The following is a 17,885-nucleotide window of genomic DNA, read 5'->3' on the forward strand; positions in this document are numbered from 1 at the left end:
CTAGGCTTTCAAAACTAGGGTTAGGGTTTTCGACTAGGGTTTCCAAAGTTAGGGTTAGGGTTAGGATTAGGGTTGGGGTTAGGGTTTCTAACTAGGCTTTCAAAACTAGGGTTGGGGTTAGGGTTAGACTTAGGGTTAGGTTAGGGTTAGAGTTAGAGTTAGGGTTAGAGTTAGGGTTAGGGTTACTAACTAGGCTTTCAAAACTAGAGTTAGGGTTAGGGTTTCTAACTAGGCTTTCAAAACTAGGGTTAGGGTTTCCGACTAGGGTTTCCAAGGAGTTTTGCCATCGCTAATTAGGGTTTCAAACTAGGCTCAGGGTTTCCGACTAGGGTTTTAAACATAGGTTAGGGTTTCAAACTAGGTTTTAAAGCTAGGGTTAGGGTTTCCAACGAGGGTTTCAAACTACTTTTAGGGTTTCTAAGATTAGGGTTTCTAACTAGGCTTTCAAAACGAGGGTTATGGTTTCCGACGAGGGTTTCCAAGGAGTTTTGCCATTGCTATTTAGGGTTTCAAACTAGGGTTAGGGTTTCTGACCAGGGTTTTAAACAAAGGTTAGTGTTTCAAACTAGGTTTTAAAGCTAGGGTTAGGGTTTCCAACGAGGGTTTCAAACTACTTTTAGGGTTTCTAAGATTAGGGTTTCTAACTAGGCTTTCAAAACTAGGGTTAGGGTTTTCGACTAGGGTTTCCCAAGTTAGGGTTAGGGTTGGGGTTAGGGTTTCTAACTAGGCTTTCAAAACTAGGGTTGGGGTTAGGGTTAGACTTAGGGTTAGGTTAGGGTTAGAGTTAGAGTTAGGGTTAGGGTTAGGGTTACTAACTAGGCTTTCAAAACTAGAGTTAGGGTTAGGGTTTCTAACTAGGCTTTCAAAACTAGGGTTAGGGTTTCCGACTAGGGTTTCCAAGGAGTTTTGCCATCGCTAATTAGGGTTTCAAACTAGGCTCAGGGTTTCCGACTAGGGTTTTAAACATAGGTTAGGGTTTCAAACTAGGTTTTAAAGCTAGGGTTAGGGTTTCCAACGAGGGTTTCAAACTACTTTTAGGGTTTCTAAGATTAGGGTTTCTAACTAGGCTTTCAAAACGAGGGTTATGGTTTCCGACGAGGGTTTCCAAGGAGTTTTGCCATTGCTATTTAGGGTTTCAAACTAGGGTTAGGGTTTCCGACCAGGGTTTTAAACAAAGGTTAGTGTTTCAAACTAGGTTTTAAAGCTAGGGTTAGGGTTTCCAACGAGGGTTTCAAACTACTTTTAGGGTTTCTAAGATTAGGGTTTCTAACTAGGCTTTCAAAACTAGGGTTAGGGTTTTCGACTAGGGTTTCCAAAGTTAGGGTTAGGGTTGGGGTTAGGGTTTCTAACTAGGCTTTCAAAACTAGGGTTGGGGTTAGGGTTACTAACTAGGCTTTCAAAACTAGAGTTAGGGTTACGGTTTCTAACTAGGCTTTCAAAACTAGGGTTAGGGTTTCCGACTAGGGTTTCCAAGGAGTTTTGCCATCGCTAATTAGGGTTTCAAACTAGGCTCAGGGTTTCCGACAAGGGTTTTAAACATAGGTTAGGGTTTCAAACTAGGTTTTAAAGCTAGGGTTAGGGTTTCCAACGAGGGTTTCAAACTACTTTTAGGGTTTCTAAGATTAGGGTTTCTAACTAGGCTTTCAAAACGAGGGTTAGGGTTTCCGACCAGGGTTTCCAAGGAGTTTTGCCATTGCTATTTAGGGTTTCAAACTAGGGTTAGGGTTTCCGACTAGGGTTTTAAACCAAGGTTCGGGTTACAAACTAGGTTTTAAAGCTAGGCTTAAGGTTTCCAACGAGGCTTTCAAACTACTTTTAGGGTTTCTAAGATTAGGGTTTCTAACTAGGCTTTCAAAACTAGGGTTAGGGTTTTCGACTAGGGTTTCCAAAGTTAGGGTTAGGGTTAGGATTAGGGTTGGGGTTAGGGTTTCTAACTAGGCTTTCAAAACTAGGGTTGGGGTTAGGGTTAGACTTAGGGTTAGGTTAGGGTTAGAGTTAGAGTTAGGGTTAGAGTTAGGGTTAGGGTTAGGGTTACTAACTAGGCTTTCAAAACTAGAGTTAGGGTTAGGGTTAGGGTTTCTAACTAGGCTTTCAAAACTAGGGTTAGGGTTTCCGACTAGGGTTTCCAAGGAGTTTTGCCATCGCTAATTAGGGTTTCAAAATAGGCTCAGGGTTTCCGACTAGGGTTTTAAACATAGGTTAGGGTTTCAAACTAGGTTTTAAAGCTAGGGTTAGGGTTTCCAACGAGGGTTTCAAACTACTTTTAGGGTTTCTAAGATTAGGGTTTCTAACTAGGCTTTCAAAACGAGGGTTATGGTTTCCGACGAGGGTTTCCAAGGAGTTTTGCCATTGCTATTTAGGGTTTCAAACTAGGGTTAGGGTTTCTGACCAGGGTTTTAAACAAAGGTTAGTGTTTCAAACTAGGTTTTAAAGCTAGGGTTAGGGTTTCCAACGAGGGTTTCAAACTACTTTTAGGGTTTCTAAGATTAGGGTTTCTAACTAGGCTTTCAAAACTAGGGTTAGGGTTTTCGACTAGGATTTCCCAAGTTAGGGTTAGGGTTAGGGTTGGGGTTAGGGTTTCTAACTAGGCTTTCAAAACTAGGGTTGGGGTTAGGGTTAGACTTAGGGTTAGGTTAGGGTTAGGGTTAGAGTTAGGGTTAGGGTTACTAACTAGGCTTTCAAAACTAGAGTTAGGGTTAGGGTTTCTAACTAGGCTTTCAAAACTAGGGTTAGGGTTTCCGACTAGGGTTTCCAAGGAGTTTTGCCATCGCTAATTAGGGTTTCAAACTAGGCTCAGGGTTTCCGACTAGGGTTTTAAACATAGGTTAGGGTTTCAAACTAGGTTTTAAAGCTAGGGTTAGGGTTTCCAACGAGGGTTTCAAACTACTTTTAGGGTTTCTAAGATTAGGGTTTCTAACTAGGCTTTCAAAACGAGGGTTATGGTTTCCGACGAGGGTTTCCAAGGAGTTTTGCCATTGCTATTTAGGGTTTCAAACTAGGGTTAGGGTTTCCGACCAGGGTTTTAAACAAAGGTTAGTGTTTCAAACTAGGTTTTAAAGCTAGGGTTAGGGTTTCCAACGAGGGTTTCAAACTACTTTTAGGGTTTCTAAGATTAGGGTTTCTAACTAGGCTTTCAAAACTAGGGTTAGGGTTTTCGACTAGGGTTTCCAAAGTTAGGGTTAGGGTTGGGGTTAGGGTTTCTAACTAGGCTTTCAAAACTAGGGTTGGGGTTAGGGTTACTAACTAGGCTTTCAAAACTAGAGTTAGGGTTACGGTTTCTAACTAGGCTTTCAAAACTAGGGTTAGGGTTTCCGACTAGGGTTTCCAAGGAGTTTTGCCATCGCTAATTAGGGTTTCAAACTAGGCTCAGGGTTTCCGACAAGGGTTTTAAACATAGGTTAGGGTTTCAAACTAGGTTTTAAAGCTAGGGTTAGGGTTTCCAACGAGGGTTTCAAACTACTTTTAGGGTTTCTAAGATTAGGGTTTCTAACTAGGCTTTCAAAACGAGGGTTAGGGTTTCCGACCAGGGTTTCCAAGGAGTTTTGCCATTGCTATTTAGGGTTTCAAACTAGGGTTAGGGTTTCCGACTAGGGTTTTAAACCAAGGTTCGGGTTACAAACTAGGTTTTAAAGCTAGGCTTAAGGTTTCCAACGAGGCTTTCAAACTACTTTTAGGGTTTCTAAGATTAGGGTTTCTAACTAGGCTTTCAAAACTAGGGTTAGGGTTTTCGACTAGGGTTTCCAAAGTTAGGGTTAGGGTTAGGATTAGGGTTGGGGTTAGGGTTTCTAACTAGGCTTTCAAAACTAGGGTTGGGGTTAGGGTTAGACTTAGGGTTAGGTTAGGGTTAGAGTTAGAGTTAGGGTTAGAGTTAGGGTTAGGGTTACTAACTAGGCTTTCAAAACTAGAGTTAGGGTTAGGGTTAGGGTTTCTAACTAGGCTTTCAAAACTAGGGTTAGGGTTTCCGACTAGGGTTTCCAAGGAGTTTTGCCATCGCTAATTAGGGTTTCAAACTAGGCTCAGGGTTTCCGACTAGGGTTTTAAACATAGGTTAGGGTTTCAAACTAGGTTTTAAAGCTAGGGTTAGGGTTTCCAACGAGGGTTTCAAACTACTTTTAGGGTTTCTAAGATTAGGGTTTCTAACTAGGCTTTCAAAACGAGGGTTATGGTTTCCGACGAGGGTTTCCAAGGAGTTTTGCCATTGCTATTTAGGGTTTCAAACTAGGGTTAGGGTTTCTGACCAGGGTTTTAAACAAAGGTTAGTGTTTCAAACTAGGTTTTAAAGCTAGGGTTAGGGTTTCCAACGAGGGTTTCAAACTACTTTTAGGGTTTCTAAGATTAGGGTTTCTAACTAGGCTTTCAAAACTAGGGTTAGGGTTTTCGACTAGGGTTTCCCAAGTTAGGGTTAGGGTTAGGGTTGGGGTTAGGGTTTCTAACTAGGCTTTCAAAACTAGGGTTGGGGTTAGGGTTAGACTTAGGGTTAGGTTAGGGTTAGGGTTAGAGTTAGAGTTAGGGTTAGGGTTACTAACTAGGCTTTCAAAACTAGAGTTAGGGTTAGGGTTTCTAACTAGGCTTTCAAAACTAGGGTTAGGGTTTCCGACTAGGGTTTCCAAGGAGTTTTGCCATCGCTAATTAGGGTTTCAAACTAGGCTCAGGGTTTCCGACTAGGGTTTTAAACATAGGTTAGGGTTTCAAACTAGGTTTTAAAGCTAGGGTTAGGGTTTCCAACGAGGGTTTCAAACTACTTTTAGGGTTTCTAAGATTAGGGTTTCTAACTAGGCTTTCAAAACGAGGGTTATGGTTTCCGACGAGGGTTTCCAAGGAGTTTTGCCATTGCTATTTAGGGTTTCAAACTAGGGTTAGGGTTTCCGACCAGGGTTTTAAACAAAGGTTAGTGTTTCAAACTAGGTTTTAAAGCTAGGGTTAGGGTTTCCAACGAGGGTTTCAAACTACTTTTAGGGTTTCTAAGATTAGGGTTTCTAACTAGGCTTTCAAAACTAGGGTTAGGGTTTTCGACTAGGGTTTCCAAAGTTAGGGTTAGGGTTGGGGTTAGGGTTTCTAACTAGGCTTTCAAAACTAGGGTTGGGGTTAGGGTTACTAACTAGGCTTTCAAAACTAGAGTTAGGGTTACGGTTTCTAACTAGGCTTTCAAAACTAGGGTTAGGGTTTCCGACTAGGGTTTCCAAGGAGTTTTGCCATCGCTAATTAGGGTTTCAAACTAGGCTCAGGGTTTCCGACAAGGGTTTTAAACATAGGTTAGGGTTTCAAACTAGGTTTTAAAGCTAGGGTTAGGGTTTCCAACGAGGGTTTCAAACTACTTTTAGGGTTTCTAAGATTAGGGTTTCTAACTAGGCTTTCAAAACGAGGGTTAGGGTTTCCGACCAGGGTTTCCAAGGAGTTTTGCCATTGCTATTTAGGGTTTCAAACTAGGGTTAGGGTTTCCGACTAGGGTTTTAAACCAAGGTTCGGGTTACAAACTAGGTTTTAAAGCTAGGCTTAAGGTTTCCAACGAGGCTTTCAAACTACTTTTAGGGTTTCTAAGATTAGGGTTTCTAACTAGGCTTTCAAAACTAGGGTTAGGGTTTTCGACTAGGGTTTCCAAAGTTAGGGTTAGGGTTAGGATTAGGGTTGGGGTTAGGGTTTCTAACTAGGCTTTCAAAACTAGGGTTGGAGTTAGGGTTAGACTTAGGGTTAGGTTAGGGTTAGAGTTAGAGTTAGGGTTAGAGTTAGGGTTAGGGTTACTAACTAGGCTTTCAAAACTAGAGTTAGGGTTAGGGTTAGGGTTTCTAACTAGGCTTTCAAAACTAGGGTTAGGGTTTCCGACTAGGGTTTCCAAGGAGTTTTGCCATCGCTAATTAGGGTTTCAAACTAGGCTCAGGGTTTCCGACTAGGGTTTTAAACATAGGTTAGGGTTTCAAACTAGGTTTTAAAGCTAGGGTTAGAGTTTCCAACGAGGGTTTCAAACTACTTTTAGGGTTTCTAAGATTAGGGTTTCTAACTAGGCTTTCAAAACGAGGGTTATGGTTTCCGACGAGGGTTTCCAAGGAGTTTTGCCATTGCTATTTAGGGTTTCAAACTAGGGTTAGGGTTTCTGACCAGGGTTTTAAACAAAGGTTAGTGTTTCAAACTAGGTTTTAAAGCTAGGGTTAGGGTTTCCAACGAGGGTTTCAAACTACTTTTAGGGTTTCTAAGATTAGGGTTTCTAACTAGGCTTTCAAAACTAGGGTTAGGGTTTTCGACTAGGGTTTCCAAAGTTAGGGTTAGGGTTAGGGTTGGGGTTAGGGTTTCTAACTAGGCTTTCAAAACTAGGGTTGGGGTTAGGGTTAGACTTAGGGTTAGGTTAGGGTTAGGGTTAGAGTTAGAGTTAGGGTTAGGGTTAGGGTTACTAACTAGGCTTTCAAAACTAGAGTTAGGGTTACGGTTTCTAACTAGGCTTTCAAAACTAGGGATAGGGTTTCCGACTAGGGTTTCCAAGGAGTTTTGCCATCGCTAATTAGGGTTTCAAACTAGGCTCAGGGTTTCCGACAAGGGTTTTAAACATAGGTTAGGGTTTCAAACTAGGTTTTAAAGCTAGGGTTAGGGTTTCCAACGAGGGTTTCAAACTACTTTTAGGGTTTCTAAGATTAGGGTTTCTAACTAGGCTTTCAAAACTAGGGTTAGGGTTTTCGACTAGGGTTTCCAAAGTTAGGGTTAGGGTTAGGATTAGGGTTGGGGTTAGGGTTTCTAACTAGGCTTTCAAAACTAGGGTTGGGGTTAGGGTTAGACTTAGGGTTAGGTTAGGGTTAGAGTTAGAGTTAGGGTTAGAGTTAGGGTTACTAACTAGGCTTTCAAAACTAGAGTTAGGGTTAGGGTTAGGGTTTCTAACTAGGCTTTCAAAACTAGGGTTAGGGTTTCCGACTAGGGTTTCCAAGGAGTTTTGCCATCGCTAATTAGGGTTTCAAACTAGGCTCAGGGTTTCCGACTAGGGTTTTAAACATAGGTTAGGGTTTCAAACTAGGTTTTAAAGCTAGGGTTAGAGTTTCCAACGAGGGTTTCAAACTACTTTTAGGGTTTCTAAGATTAGGGTTTCAAACTAGGTTTTAAAGCTAGGGTTAGGGTTTCCAACGAGGGTTTCAAACTACTTTTAGGGTTTCTAAGATTAGGGTTTCTAACTAGGCTTTCAAAACGAGGGTTATGGTTTCCGACGAGGGTTTCCAAGGAGTTTTGCCATTGCTATTTAGGGTTTCAAACTAGGGTTAGGGTTTCTGACCAGGGTTTTAAACAAAGGTTAGTGTTTCAAACTAGGTTTTAAAGCTAGGGTTAGGGTTTCCAACGAGGGTTTCAAACTACTTTTAGGGTTTCTAAGATTAGGGTTTCTAACTAGGCTTTCAAAACTAGGGTTAGGGTTTTCGACTAGGGTTTCCAAAGTTAGGGTTAGGGTTAGGGTTGGGGTTAGGGTTTCTAACTAGGCTTTCAAAACTAGGGTTGGGGTTAGGGTTAGACTTAGGGTTAGGTTAGGGTTAGGGTTAGAGTTAGAGTTAGGGTTAGGGTTAGGGTTACTAACTAGGCTTTCAAAACTAGAGTTAGGGTTACGGTTTCTAACTAGGCTTTCAAAACTAGGGATAGGGTTTCCGACTAGGGTTTCCAAGGAGTTTTGCCATCGCTAATTAGGGTTTCAAACTAGGCTCAGGGTTTCCGACAAGGGTTTTAAACATAGGTTAGGGTTTCAAACTAGGTTTTAAAGCTAGGGTTAGGGTTTCCAACGAGGGTTTCAAACTACTTTTAGGGTTTCTAAGATTAGGGTTTCTAACTAGGCTTTCAAAACTAGGGTTAGGGTTTTCGACTAGGGTTTCCAAAGTTAGGGTTAGGATTAGGGTTGGGGTTAGGGTTTCTAACTAGGCTTTCAAAACTAGGGTTAGGGTTAGATTTAGGGTTAGGTTAGGGTTAGAGTTAGGGTTAGGGTTACTAACTAGGCTTTCAAAACTAGAGTTAGGGTTAGGGTTAGGGTTTCTAACTAGGCTTTCAAAACTAGGGTTAGGGTTTCCGACTAGGGTTTCCAAGGAGTTTTGCCATCGCTAATTAGGGTTTCAAACTAGGCTCAGGGTTTCCGACTAGGGTTTTAAACATAGGTTAGGGTTTCAAACTAGGTTTTAAAGCTAGGGTTAGGGTTTCCAACGAGGGTTTCAAACTACTTTTAGGGTTTCTAAGATTAGGGTTTCTAACTAGGCTTTCAAAACGAGGGTTATGGTTTCCGACGAGGGTTTCCAAGGAGTTTTGCCATTGCTATTTAGGGTTTCAAACTAGGGTTAGGGTTTCCGACCAGGGTTTTAAACAAAGGTTAGGGTTTCAAACTAGGTTTTAAAGCTAGGGTTAGGGTTTCCAACGAGGGTTTCAAACTACTTTTAGGGTTTCTAAGATTAGGGTTTCTAACTAGGCTTTCAAAACTAGGGTTAGGGTTTTCGACTAGGGTTTCCAAAGTTAGGGTTAGGGTTAGGATTAGGGTTGGGGTTAGGGTTTCTAACTAGGCTTTCAAAACTAGGGTTGGGGTTAGGGTTAGACTTAGGGTTAGGTTAGGGTTAGAGTTAGAGTTAGGGTTAGAGTTAGGGTTACTAACTAGGCTTTCAAAACTAGAGTTAGGGTTAGGGTTAGGGTTTCTAACTAGGCTTTCAAAACTAGGGTTAGGGTTTCCGACTAAGGTTTCCAAGGAGTTTTGCCATCGCTAATTAGGGTTTCAAACTAGGCTCAGGGTTTCCGACTAGGGTTTTAAACATAGGTTAGGGTTTCAAACTAGGTTTTAAAGCTAGGGTTAGGGTTTCCAACGAGGGTTTCAAACTACTTTTAGGGTTTCTAAGATTAGGGTTTCTAACTAGGCTTTCAAAACGAGGGTTATGGTTTCCGACGAGGGTTTCCAAGGAGTTTTGCCATTGCTATTTAGGGTTTCAAACTAGGGTTAGGGTTTCCGACCAGGGTTTTAAACAAAGGTTAGGGTTACAAACTTGGTTTTAATGCTAGGGTTAGGGTTTCCAACGAGGGTTTCAAACTACTTTTATGGTTTCTAAGATCAGGGTCTCTAACTAGGCTTTCAAAACTAGGGTTAGGGTTTCCGACCAGGGTTTCCAAGGAGTTTTGCCATCGCTAATTAAAGTTTCAAACAAGGGGTAGGGTTTCCGACTAGGGTTTTAAACCAAGCTTAGGGTTACAAACTAGGTTTTAAAGCTAAGGTTAGGGTTTCCAACGAGGGTTTCAAACTACTTTTAGGGTTTCTAAGATTAGGGTTTCTAACTAGGCTTTCAAAACTAGGGTTAGGGTTTCCAACCAGGGTTTCCAAGGAGTTTTGCCATTGCTAATTAGGGTTTCAAGCTAGGGTTAGGATTTCCGACTAGGGTTTTAAATCAAGGTTAGGGTTACAAACTAGGGGTGTAAATCGCGGGTTTTGTAACGATACGATATCATATCGATACCAAGATACACGATACGATATTTGCCGATATCTTAAAGCCTGCTGTGATTCATTCACGATACATCACGATATAGTGCTCTACGATCGATATAGAACAATATCCTGATTTATAACAATTCATACGCAAAATCAACAACGTACCGCAAACTCTTTATTTAGGAAATTACAAAGTGCTTCCAAACGAATGACTTGAAGCCCAAAGGGGAGCGAATTTCCTCGTCTTCTTGGGCACTAGCCATAGCACCAGCCCAGGAGCCGCGTAGATGTCGGCTCCCCTTTCACGTGCCTGCTCTGCTCACAACACAACACGCCGGCACTGCTCCCGGAAAGAGGAAGCAAGCAACAATGAACTGGATTTCAAAATAAAGTCGTGTCTAATGTCCGAGGTCAAAAACGGTCGATATAGATCGATGTTTACGTTTAGCATCGATGCCAACAAATCGTAGAGCATTATATCGATTAATCGATGTGTATCGATGAATCGTTACACGCCTAACGGCTATAGATGTCAAAAATCAATTTTAACTGTGCTGGCAGTGAATAACTGGGCCCCTGCTATTGTTCGGTTTTAGACCTCGCAATATCCTACCCTTGCTGGCTCTGCTGAGGCTATTTTGCAGAACGCCTAGAAGCATTAATTCTTTAATGTTACAGCCGTAATGATCGTTCAATCACCATGTTGTTGCTAAAACACTACTCGCACAAAAGTTGTTGTTTTTTCCAAGCCAAACCTCGAAGTAGTTTTTTAACAAGTGGTGTCACTGGCAGTAAAGACGATTAGTAGACCGGACCAAGGACATCGGGACATTGACCATCTTGTTGATGAAGAGGCTCCAAATGTCACGCGGTGCACAGAGACTCTCATCGGTGCATTTGGCCGCATCATTGTACTGCTTCTGGTCCAAGCAGACATCTGTTTGGGCCACTGTGGCCCACAGGTTTCGCAAGACCTGCAGCAGATGGACTTTTTCGGTTCCACCCTGAAAGTTTTGTGGGCATAATATTATGTCAAACTTTTTTTTAATAAATACAAGCATCTTTTTCTATATCAATCCTTTTCATGGTGACAATGCATTTATTGCGCACTCTTAGACCACAAGTTTGTTATTCTGGTTTATCACAACACATTGTGACCTCCAGGAAACTCATGACAATTCCCTTACTTTACATAATTAAAGGAATATCTTCAGAGTTTCCTTCAGATCACCAAATAATTTCATGCAAGGAGATAACAGCTCATCTTCAATCAGTCAGGACAAATTATTTTGTGCTGCGTGAAGTTATTTTGAACAACCAGGTAAATATAATAATATATAAAGATAAATATGTTGTAAATTATGTTTTGCAATTAATGGTCTGTGTCTCCATGGGGTCAAGTAATGTCACAATGAAGTCTATTGGTGCACTTGGGGTCTTTTTTCAAGATGGTTTTGAACTCATAGTGCGATACGCGCCAAACGGGTTTAAATTTGAAAAGAGGTAAAAGACTAAGAAAAAGCTAAACTAAAAAAAAAAAGAAATTGGCATCTCACTCTTGGGCAGTTGACTATGGAGGTTCCGCTGCATCCAAAAGAAGTACTTCTTCTGAGGACACATGTATAGACACGTTCCATTTCCTATGACTACACCTTTTATGCAAAGGAGAAGTTTAGAAAGTCGACCAGCTGCCAGAAAAGCCTCTTGGAATGAGACTCTTGGCTTGAACTTCTCTTTTTGTTTCTCTTGAGAGACTGCCAAGTATATGACGCTACGGTGAAATGTATTTCCCGCTGTAATCAAAGTCTCAAAGTTGATTTTGATACGTGTATAATCATGACGAGGTCTATAGTGGCTTCTTTTCATCTTCAGAACTACATCAGAACAGAACAGGCACAGCTCTTGAGTTTTTTTGATAAGACAGTGACTGAAGATAGTGCTCCCACCAGGATGTTTTGTCCCTCATATGTCAGAGCACGTACTGTATATTATATTACTGTATATACAGACTAACGCACACCGCTGGGAACCATACATGCCAGCCTCTGCATGAACAAAGCATACACGCATCGCACGATAGACTACAAACACACACCAGTAATTGCTACAGAGGGAAAATGACTAACAGTTCAGAAAAGAAATGGTGGAGGGGTGAATATTTTAATATTCATGACGACTCTACATAAGCATAGCAGTCTCTTCAAACAACTCAAGAAACATGTCCAACCTGACAGAAACGTGTTTTGGTTTTTTAATTCCGCACACGAGAACAAGGAAAAGGCAGCAGGAGGTCTATGAATACATCTAACGCTGACTAAAAGGAACTGGTGGTGAGTTGCTATTATCATTATAGATGTACTTTTAATGAATAGGGATAATGACTACGTTTTGCAACACAAAGGGAAATTAAAATAGTTCCGCCCACCAAGTGCGGAGGGGCCAAAGTGGCCATGTGAGAAAAGGTTTGGGTTTGTTCAGATACTGTGGATTGGCCGGATTGAGATAAGCATAAGGAAACAACTTTCTGTAAGACCAAAACAAACTCTGATGACGCATTTTTTAACTTTGTGTTAATATCTGAGATGATGAAAATGCCCACGGAATGTTTGAATCCTTGGCATCACTAGCAAAACAAAGTCAAATGGCGTGAAGCACCTGAGCAACCGTGTCACAGTGACATCAGTCCGCCGACTCACTGACGTACGCAGCCGCCTGAGTGGCTGATCTTTGGAGTGATGCCGGGTTGCTACTTTGATTGCCCTGGCATTTGTGCCTGCAGGGCGCTCCTTTGTTCTTCATATCACTCACGGCAGCAACTCACTCTCCCACTTTCTCATCACTTTTTAAATGTGCTTATCTCCCGGCCCGCTGCCTGAGTCTGTAGACTGAGAACGTGACGAGGCCACATTGCCAACCCGACTGCTGCGTCACTAGTCTGGGAGCAATTGAGCGGACACAGGCGGCAGTTGTTAATGCAGCCGACGGATATCGGCTGGATACTAATGAGGCGTTTGGCAAAGACTGACCGTGCTGATTATTCGAATCAATAGCGTAACAGAGGTCAATAGGAAATTAGCTGGACTTATCTGATAAGGATGTTAAATCTGTAAGATCAATACTTGATGCTAGGGAAAAAACACCATACATTATGTTAAATGTCAATTTATATTAAAATAGTAGAAAAAGCAAATAGGATTTGAAAATAGCCTCTGCTGCTAGCTTGTTAGCAGACTTATTTCACGATGGCGTGTTGCAAATCAGTATGATATTTATTGTTAAAACACAGCCGCAGTTTGAAGTCTACTTGAGTGGTGACTGTTTTAACCCTGATGACTGACGGTGTGTTCTAATCAATAAAATTTGATTTTACACATCCTTTTGTAGTATGCCTAACCCCTCACCGCAAAAATGCAAAGTTTTCACCCAACTCGTAGTCGTATCTATTTAAAACAGAAAAGCAATGTCACCTGTGATGGCTGACTTGCAGCTCCCCGAGAAGCTGATTCTTGAACCATTGATCAAAGTCCACGTTGTCAAAAAGCTCAAAGGCAGCCAGGCCTACTGCGTTGAACACTGCAGACAATCAAAGAAAAAGCAGAGTCAGTCGATACACTTTTGATATTGAAGAATCCTAAAAAGAAATGAGCCATTTCATTTTTGTACAGCATTCCAGAAAAACTGTGAGATTTGATGTACTGTATATAGTTTTGTTTTATTAAAAATGAAGCTCTAGGATTCAACAGAAGAACGACTGCGGTATTCAGATGATCTGAATAATCTGCCCTTCAACTGCAGAAGGCAAGCAAAGTCAACATGACACTAAATAAAAGCAATTTGCTAGTAGTACATTTTTGGCATGGGCTTCTACAGCATGGAAACAACTGAGAATATGAAAAAGCATAGCAGTATACCACAGGAAACATCAATAATAAAAAAAGGAAAATCATCAGTGAATTGCTATGTTAACATTCAATGGGGGAAAGTAAATAATGTTGTAAAAAAATATAGACGAGAGCAGGAAATTCAATTAAAGGGAGAACATGGGGCTATTGTTGCAACGTCAGCTTCCTGCCGTTGGGACACGAATGTCTCACGATATTGAGGTCTGGGATTCGAATCCCGGTTTGCATGCTTCCCCCATGCTCGTGTGACTTTTCTCTGTACCTCAGCCTCCTCACATATTCCAAAATTGTACAAAAGTGTAACTGTTAAGTGCGAGTGGTTACTTGTCCATATGTGCCCTGCGATTGATTGGCTGTATACCGTCAGCTACCCAAATGAAAACAGGCACTATCGAAAATGGATTGGCTGGATAATTCAGATTTGCAGTGGAATGGAATTGCGGTGGAATGTGATGAGGGTGAAAAACAAGAGTGATACGTAAAATCGTGCAGTCAGTGACGCATTTAGGATGTCGATGACTGCAGGGTACATCCCCGCTACTGTGGGAGCGGGAAGCCAAGATAATGTCCTCCAAAGTAGATGGCAGCAGCACTGTGGTGAGAACATATGCCTCGAAGGGGAAAAAAAATAAAAAATTAAAAAGTGATGCAAGTGGCTTGTGCAGTTTGTGCAGCGCCACGCCTCAGTCACATTTGCTCTCCTTCATCATGACTAACAGATGCGCAAGTCCAAAGAGTCACACAGGACAGATGGGACGAAGGTGCCGAATCAAGCGCTTGGATTCTTCTCAATGAAACATTGCCAGAGGTCGACTCTCTGGGACAGGTAAAAGGAACTGTCGGAAACTCTGCACGTTTTGTTCAACTCACTTCTTACGAGCAATGAAAAGCGATTACAGACGCCGTTAAATAGATTCTTTGTCGGGAAGTCAATTAAGTTTTTTTTTTATGAGTGTCTGTCTTTTGTCTGGCCCTTTTTCACACGACCTTGCTAATGCCAAGCTAGTATACAACTTTTTCCTGCCGAAGGTCCGTGGACAGTATGAAAGATGATCTCCCTTTAGACTCAGACTATGACTTAAACATCAATTAAAATACCAGTAGGCTCCTCTCACTTCACAATGTTGTGTGTGTCCAAGTTTATGATGCAAGGAGCTGACCAAATTATTTCTTCTGCCCACCATGATCATAATCTTGCTTTTTCTCAACACCTTTCTGTAATAGTGAGCTTTTATTCAGTTTTAAATCCAAATTTCACACGACATAAATTTGAATGCCTCCCCCATATCTGCACTTCAACAAAAAAAAAAAACGCAACACAGTTTATGATCACAAAACGCTTCGCTCTTACGAGGCTAAGCCACCTTGGAAAACTTACTCGATACTGTCAAATCTAAAAACCTCAATGAGTAGTGCAGTTTAAAAAAAAAAAGAGTTATAAAGTTGACAACACACAGAGTCCCAATTTCTATTTATCAATTTACACATCATGTTTTATAGCCTGTATGATGGACGTGTGCGCCTGATCCAGACAACAACCTCAAGTTATCATTGAGAGTTGAGGATTAACAACCCAGCCGCATCATTAATGTCAGATTCTATTCAGAGTGATGTTAAAATTGCTTTTCTCTTCAACAAGGTTGACACTCACTATTATAATTATCTGCAGTAGTGCACACAGCTTCATCATCAAGTTGTGTTTTTATTAAAGGTGCCAGAAGATGACTGATTTCTCAATTGGAAACACTTTTGTAGAACTATCCACTTTGGGAGGCAATCCGATTGACTTTTGGATATTGTTAAATCATCCCAAGTGGCAGCGCTGACCTTCCTTAGAAAGACGAAAAGAGAAGTTTGACTCACCTGCGTCCTTCATTAACAGCTCAACAGGATTTTCCACATTGATTGGGCCTGCAATAAAAAAATTGACATTTTCATTCTCCTTTTTTTTTTTGGTCAATTTTACTGTGGTGAGTGACTTGGGAGGTGCATTTTAAAATATTCAATACAATCTGTAGGTCCTCTATTTTTGTTCAGAAACAAGCGCTTCATAACTGGCTATCATTCTTTTTTCCACACTTGATCACAGAGTTTGCGGCTGAGGCCCAAGTTGGTGTTGTCCACAAACTTTGTGATAGTAAATATTAAAAAAGTTTAACATAATAACCTTTCAGAGACATCCGTTTGCAGACTTCATTTAAATTTTGCAGGGTTGTTAAGAACGATCTTCTCTGTGGAGACATTATTTTCGATGGACTAGTTACACAAAGGTTGTGATTTCCATCTAGCGACTTCAAGTCACATCTCTTCACCAGTCTGCTTTCTACCTCTATTAGTCCTTGTGGTGCACCAAGGTCTCAAATCAATAGCTGACTCCCCTCAACCATAGAATTTCATAATCTGCTGTCGCTTTTTCTCCGTCTGAACCTATTTCCACTTTGTCACTTGAAGCTGAGAGCAGAATAGAAATAGAGGCCAGAAGCAAACCCTACAAAGACAACAAACAATGGCGACACAGAAAAGCCTGTCGCTATCAAGGCGCAAAGGCATATGTGGGAGTGTGACCGAGTGCTGGAGATGCCAGTGAGTGGTTATACAATAACAGGGATCTGTCACAAGGGAATTCAAGGTTGCTGACAAAGCGGTTACATACATTACTAAAGGCAACATGATTCTTTCATGCCTAAATGCTTTTCTGCTTTATAAACCACACTACATACATATATGTTGAGAGGACTATATCCACAGTAAGGGAGAATAGCGTCAGTTCTAAGGGCCTTTTTCTAAAGCAGCCAAAATGTGAGACTAACCTATTTGGTCAATAATTGAGAGATGATGATTATTTGTGTGAGAATTGAATTGCTGAATTTGCTGAATCTCAGTTCAATTTTAAGGATCTGTAATGTACATGTGCAATAACAATGACATGTTCTGTACGAAAGGTAATAATAAAGGACAAAAACCATCAACTACTCTTGGAAATGGAATTAACTAACCGTGGAGATTCTGAACCATATCCAGGAGCACAGGCGTCAAGGTCTGGCCGTAGTTGTGGAAGATGTCCAAAAACAACACTTCTGTACAGGGCTAAAAAAAAATAAAAATAAAAAAATCAGAGAGAGAGAAAATAATCATTAAGAATTTAGAAGAAAAAAAAAAACCATGTCACTCTGGAGAATAAGTCACATTCTTGCATGCACTCGCTCACCTTACCAACCCTGCAAGCGTAAAAAGACCAGCAGGGTGAATGAGTCAGACAAAGCCAATTCACTGGCTCCATTCACACAGGTTGATTGACGGCTAAGAGTCACTTCTAATCAGGCAGCGGGATTCATGAGCACAAAAGTTGCATGGTGACATGTCCTCCGTAGACCGTTCTTATCCATTCCCCTCACAGCACGCTGAAGCAAAGGTCAAAGTAGGCTGTGCAAAATACTATCGGAATGTAACGCGGAGTTTTGTGTTGAAAGCAAGCTGCCGCTGTCCAACGAGTCATGAATCTCATTGTCTGATTGCAAGGTAGCTCGGACATAACGCTTTATCTACTGTTGTGTTACGCCTCGGATGTGACAATTTTTTAGGACAACTGTGTTAAAAAAAATGCAGGAAAACTTGTGTTGACTAGATTGTGAGTGTACTTTTTTGTCCGCAGTAAACTTTTGCCATGATTAATATTATCAGGGAATACACTGGTGATATATTAAAGTTGAAGTAGCAAAATGGAAAGAGTTCTCCATCTCAAAATCGGAAAGTTTTTACTCACCCTCAAACTGTATTTCCAAGAGTCGCCTCCTGTTTCCTCAACAGCTGCAGAGGGGAGATTGAGAGGGAGTCAGATGGTGCTCAATGACATAGAGAAGCCTTCATTTAGAAAGTTTCTCTGTTTTTCTCAACCCATTCACTCCACCATTTGAGCTCAAAGCTTCTCTGTTTTTCTCAACCCATTCACTCCACCATTTGAGCTCAAAGCTAATCATGATTTTCCTCATTTAGATGCAGTGGAACCTCCTAAGTTGAACAAAATGGTTGATTTCCAAGTTGTTCTAATTGCAAATGTACTGTATGTGTCCATCGTGCAGGGTTTCAAATGATTAAAGTCATGCAATTATTATGCGAGACGTGTAATTGAGAGGTAAGATTAATCATATATATTCATGAACAGGAACGGAAATATCTGTTAAGTCTATCGATAATTAAAATTAGACTCTTGGTCACAAGGGAGTTGCGGGATTCATTTGATGTTTACCAAAACTCTCCGGATCCTCTTCCCACATGGTCAGCTCTTCTTCCGTGAGAAGGAAATAGTGGGAGACAAGTCGTCGTCCGATCTCAGTCAGTGTGGGGTGTGTGAAGAAAGCAGTCTTGATCTTGTGAGCTTCCAGACTTTCTGGTTTACTGTCTACAATGAGAGGACAATGAAGCCATTAGTAAATATTCAAATCCAGTTGGCACGTTATCTTTTGTCCTTGCCAACATTTCCTAAATCACAACAATTATTATTATTATTATTATTACAGAGTGCAACAATGCAGGAAAAAGTCATTTCCAACATCATTATTCATAATACTAAT

General features: G+C 41.1%; 1 protein-coding gene across 1 annotated transcript in view; it reads right to left on the reverse strand.

Annotated features, from left to right (window-relative positions):
- The window catches only part of ipo11 (importin 11), a 64,036-nt gene that overhangs the window by 31,639 nt on the left and 14,512 nt on the right, over positions 1 to 17,885 (reverse strand). The window contains exons 11-15 of the mRNA XM_037258685.1: positions 17,561 to 17,713; positions 17,078 to 17,121; positions 16,311 to 16,401; positions 15,178 to 15,225; positions 12,880 to 12,985 (exon numbers count right to left, since the gene is read on the reverse strand). Coding sequence (XP_037114580.1) covers positions 12,880 to 12,985; positions 15,178 to 15,225; positions 16,311 to 16,401; positions 17,078 to 17,121; positions 17,561 to 17,713 — 442 coding nt within the window. The remainder of the gene's footprint in view (positions 1 to 12,879; positions 12,986 to 15,177; positions 15,226 to 16,310; positions 16,402 to 17,077; positions 17,122 to 17,560; positions 17,714 to 17,885) is intronic.

The sequence above is a fragment of the Syngnathus acus genome, chromosome 9 (assembly GCF_901709675.1).
Source record: "Syngnathus acus chromosome 9, fSynAcu1.2, whole genome shotgun sequence".
In the NCBI taxonomy this organism is placed as follows: Eukaryota; Metazoa; Chordata; class Actinopteri; order Syngnathiformes; family Syngnathidae; genus Syngnathus; species Syngnathus acus.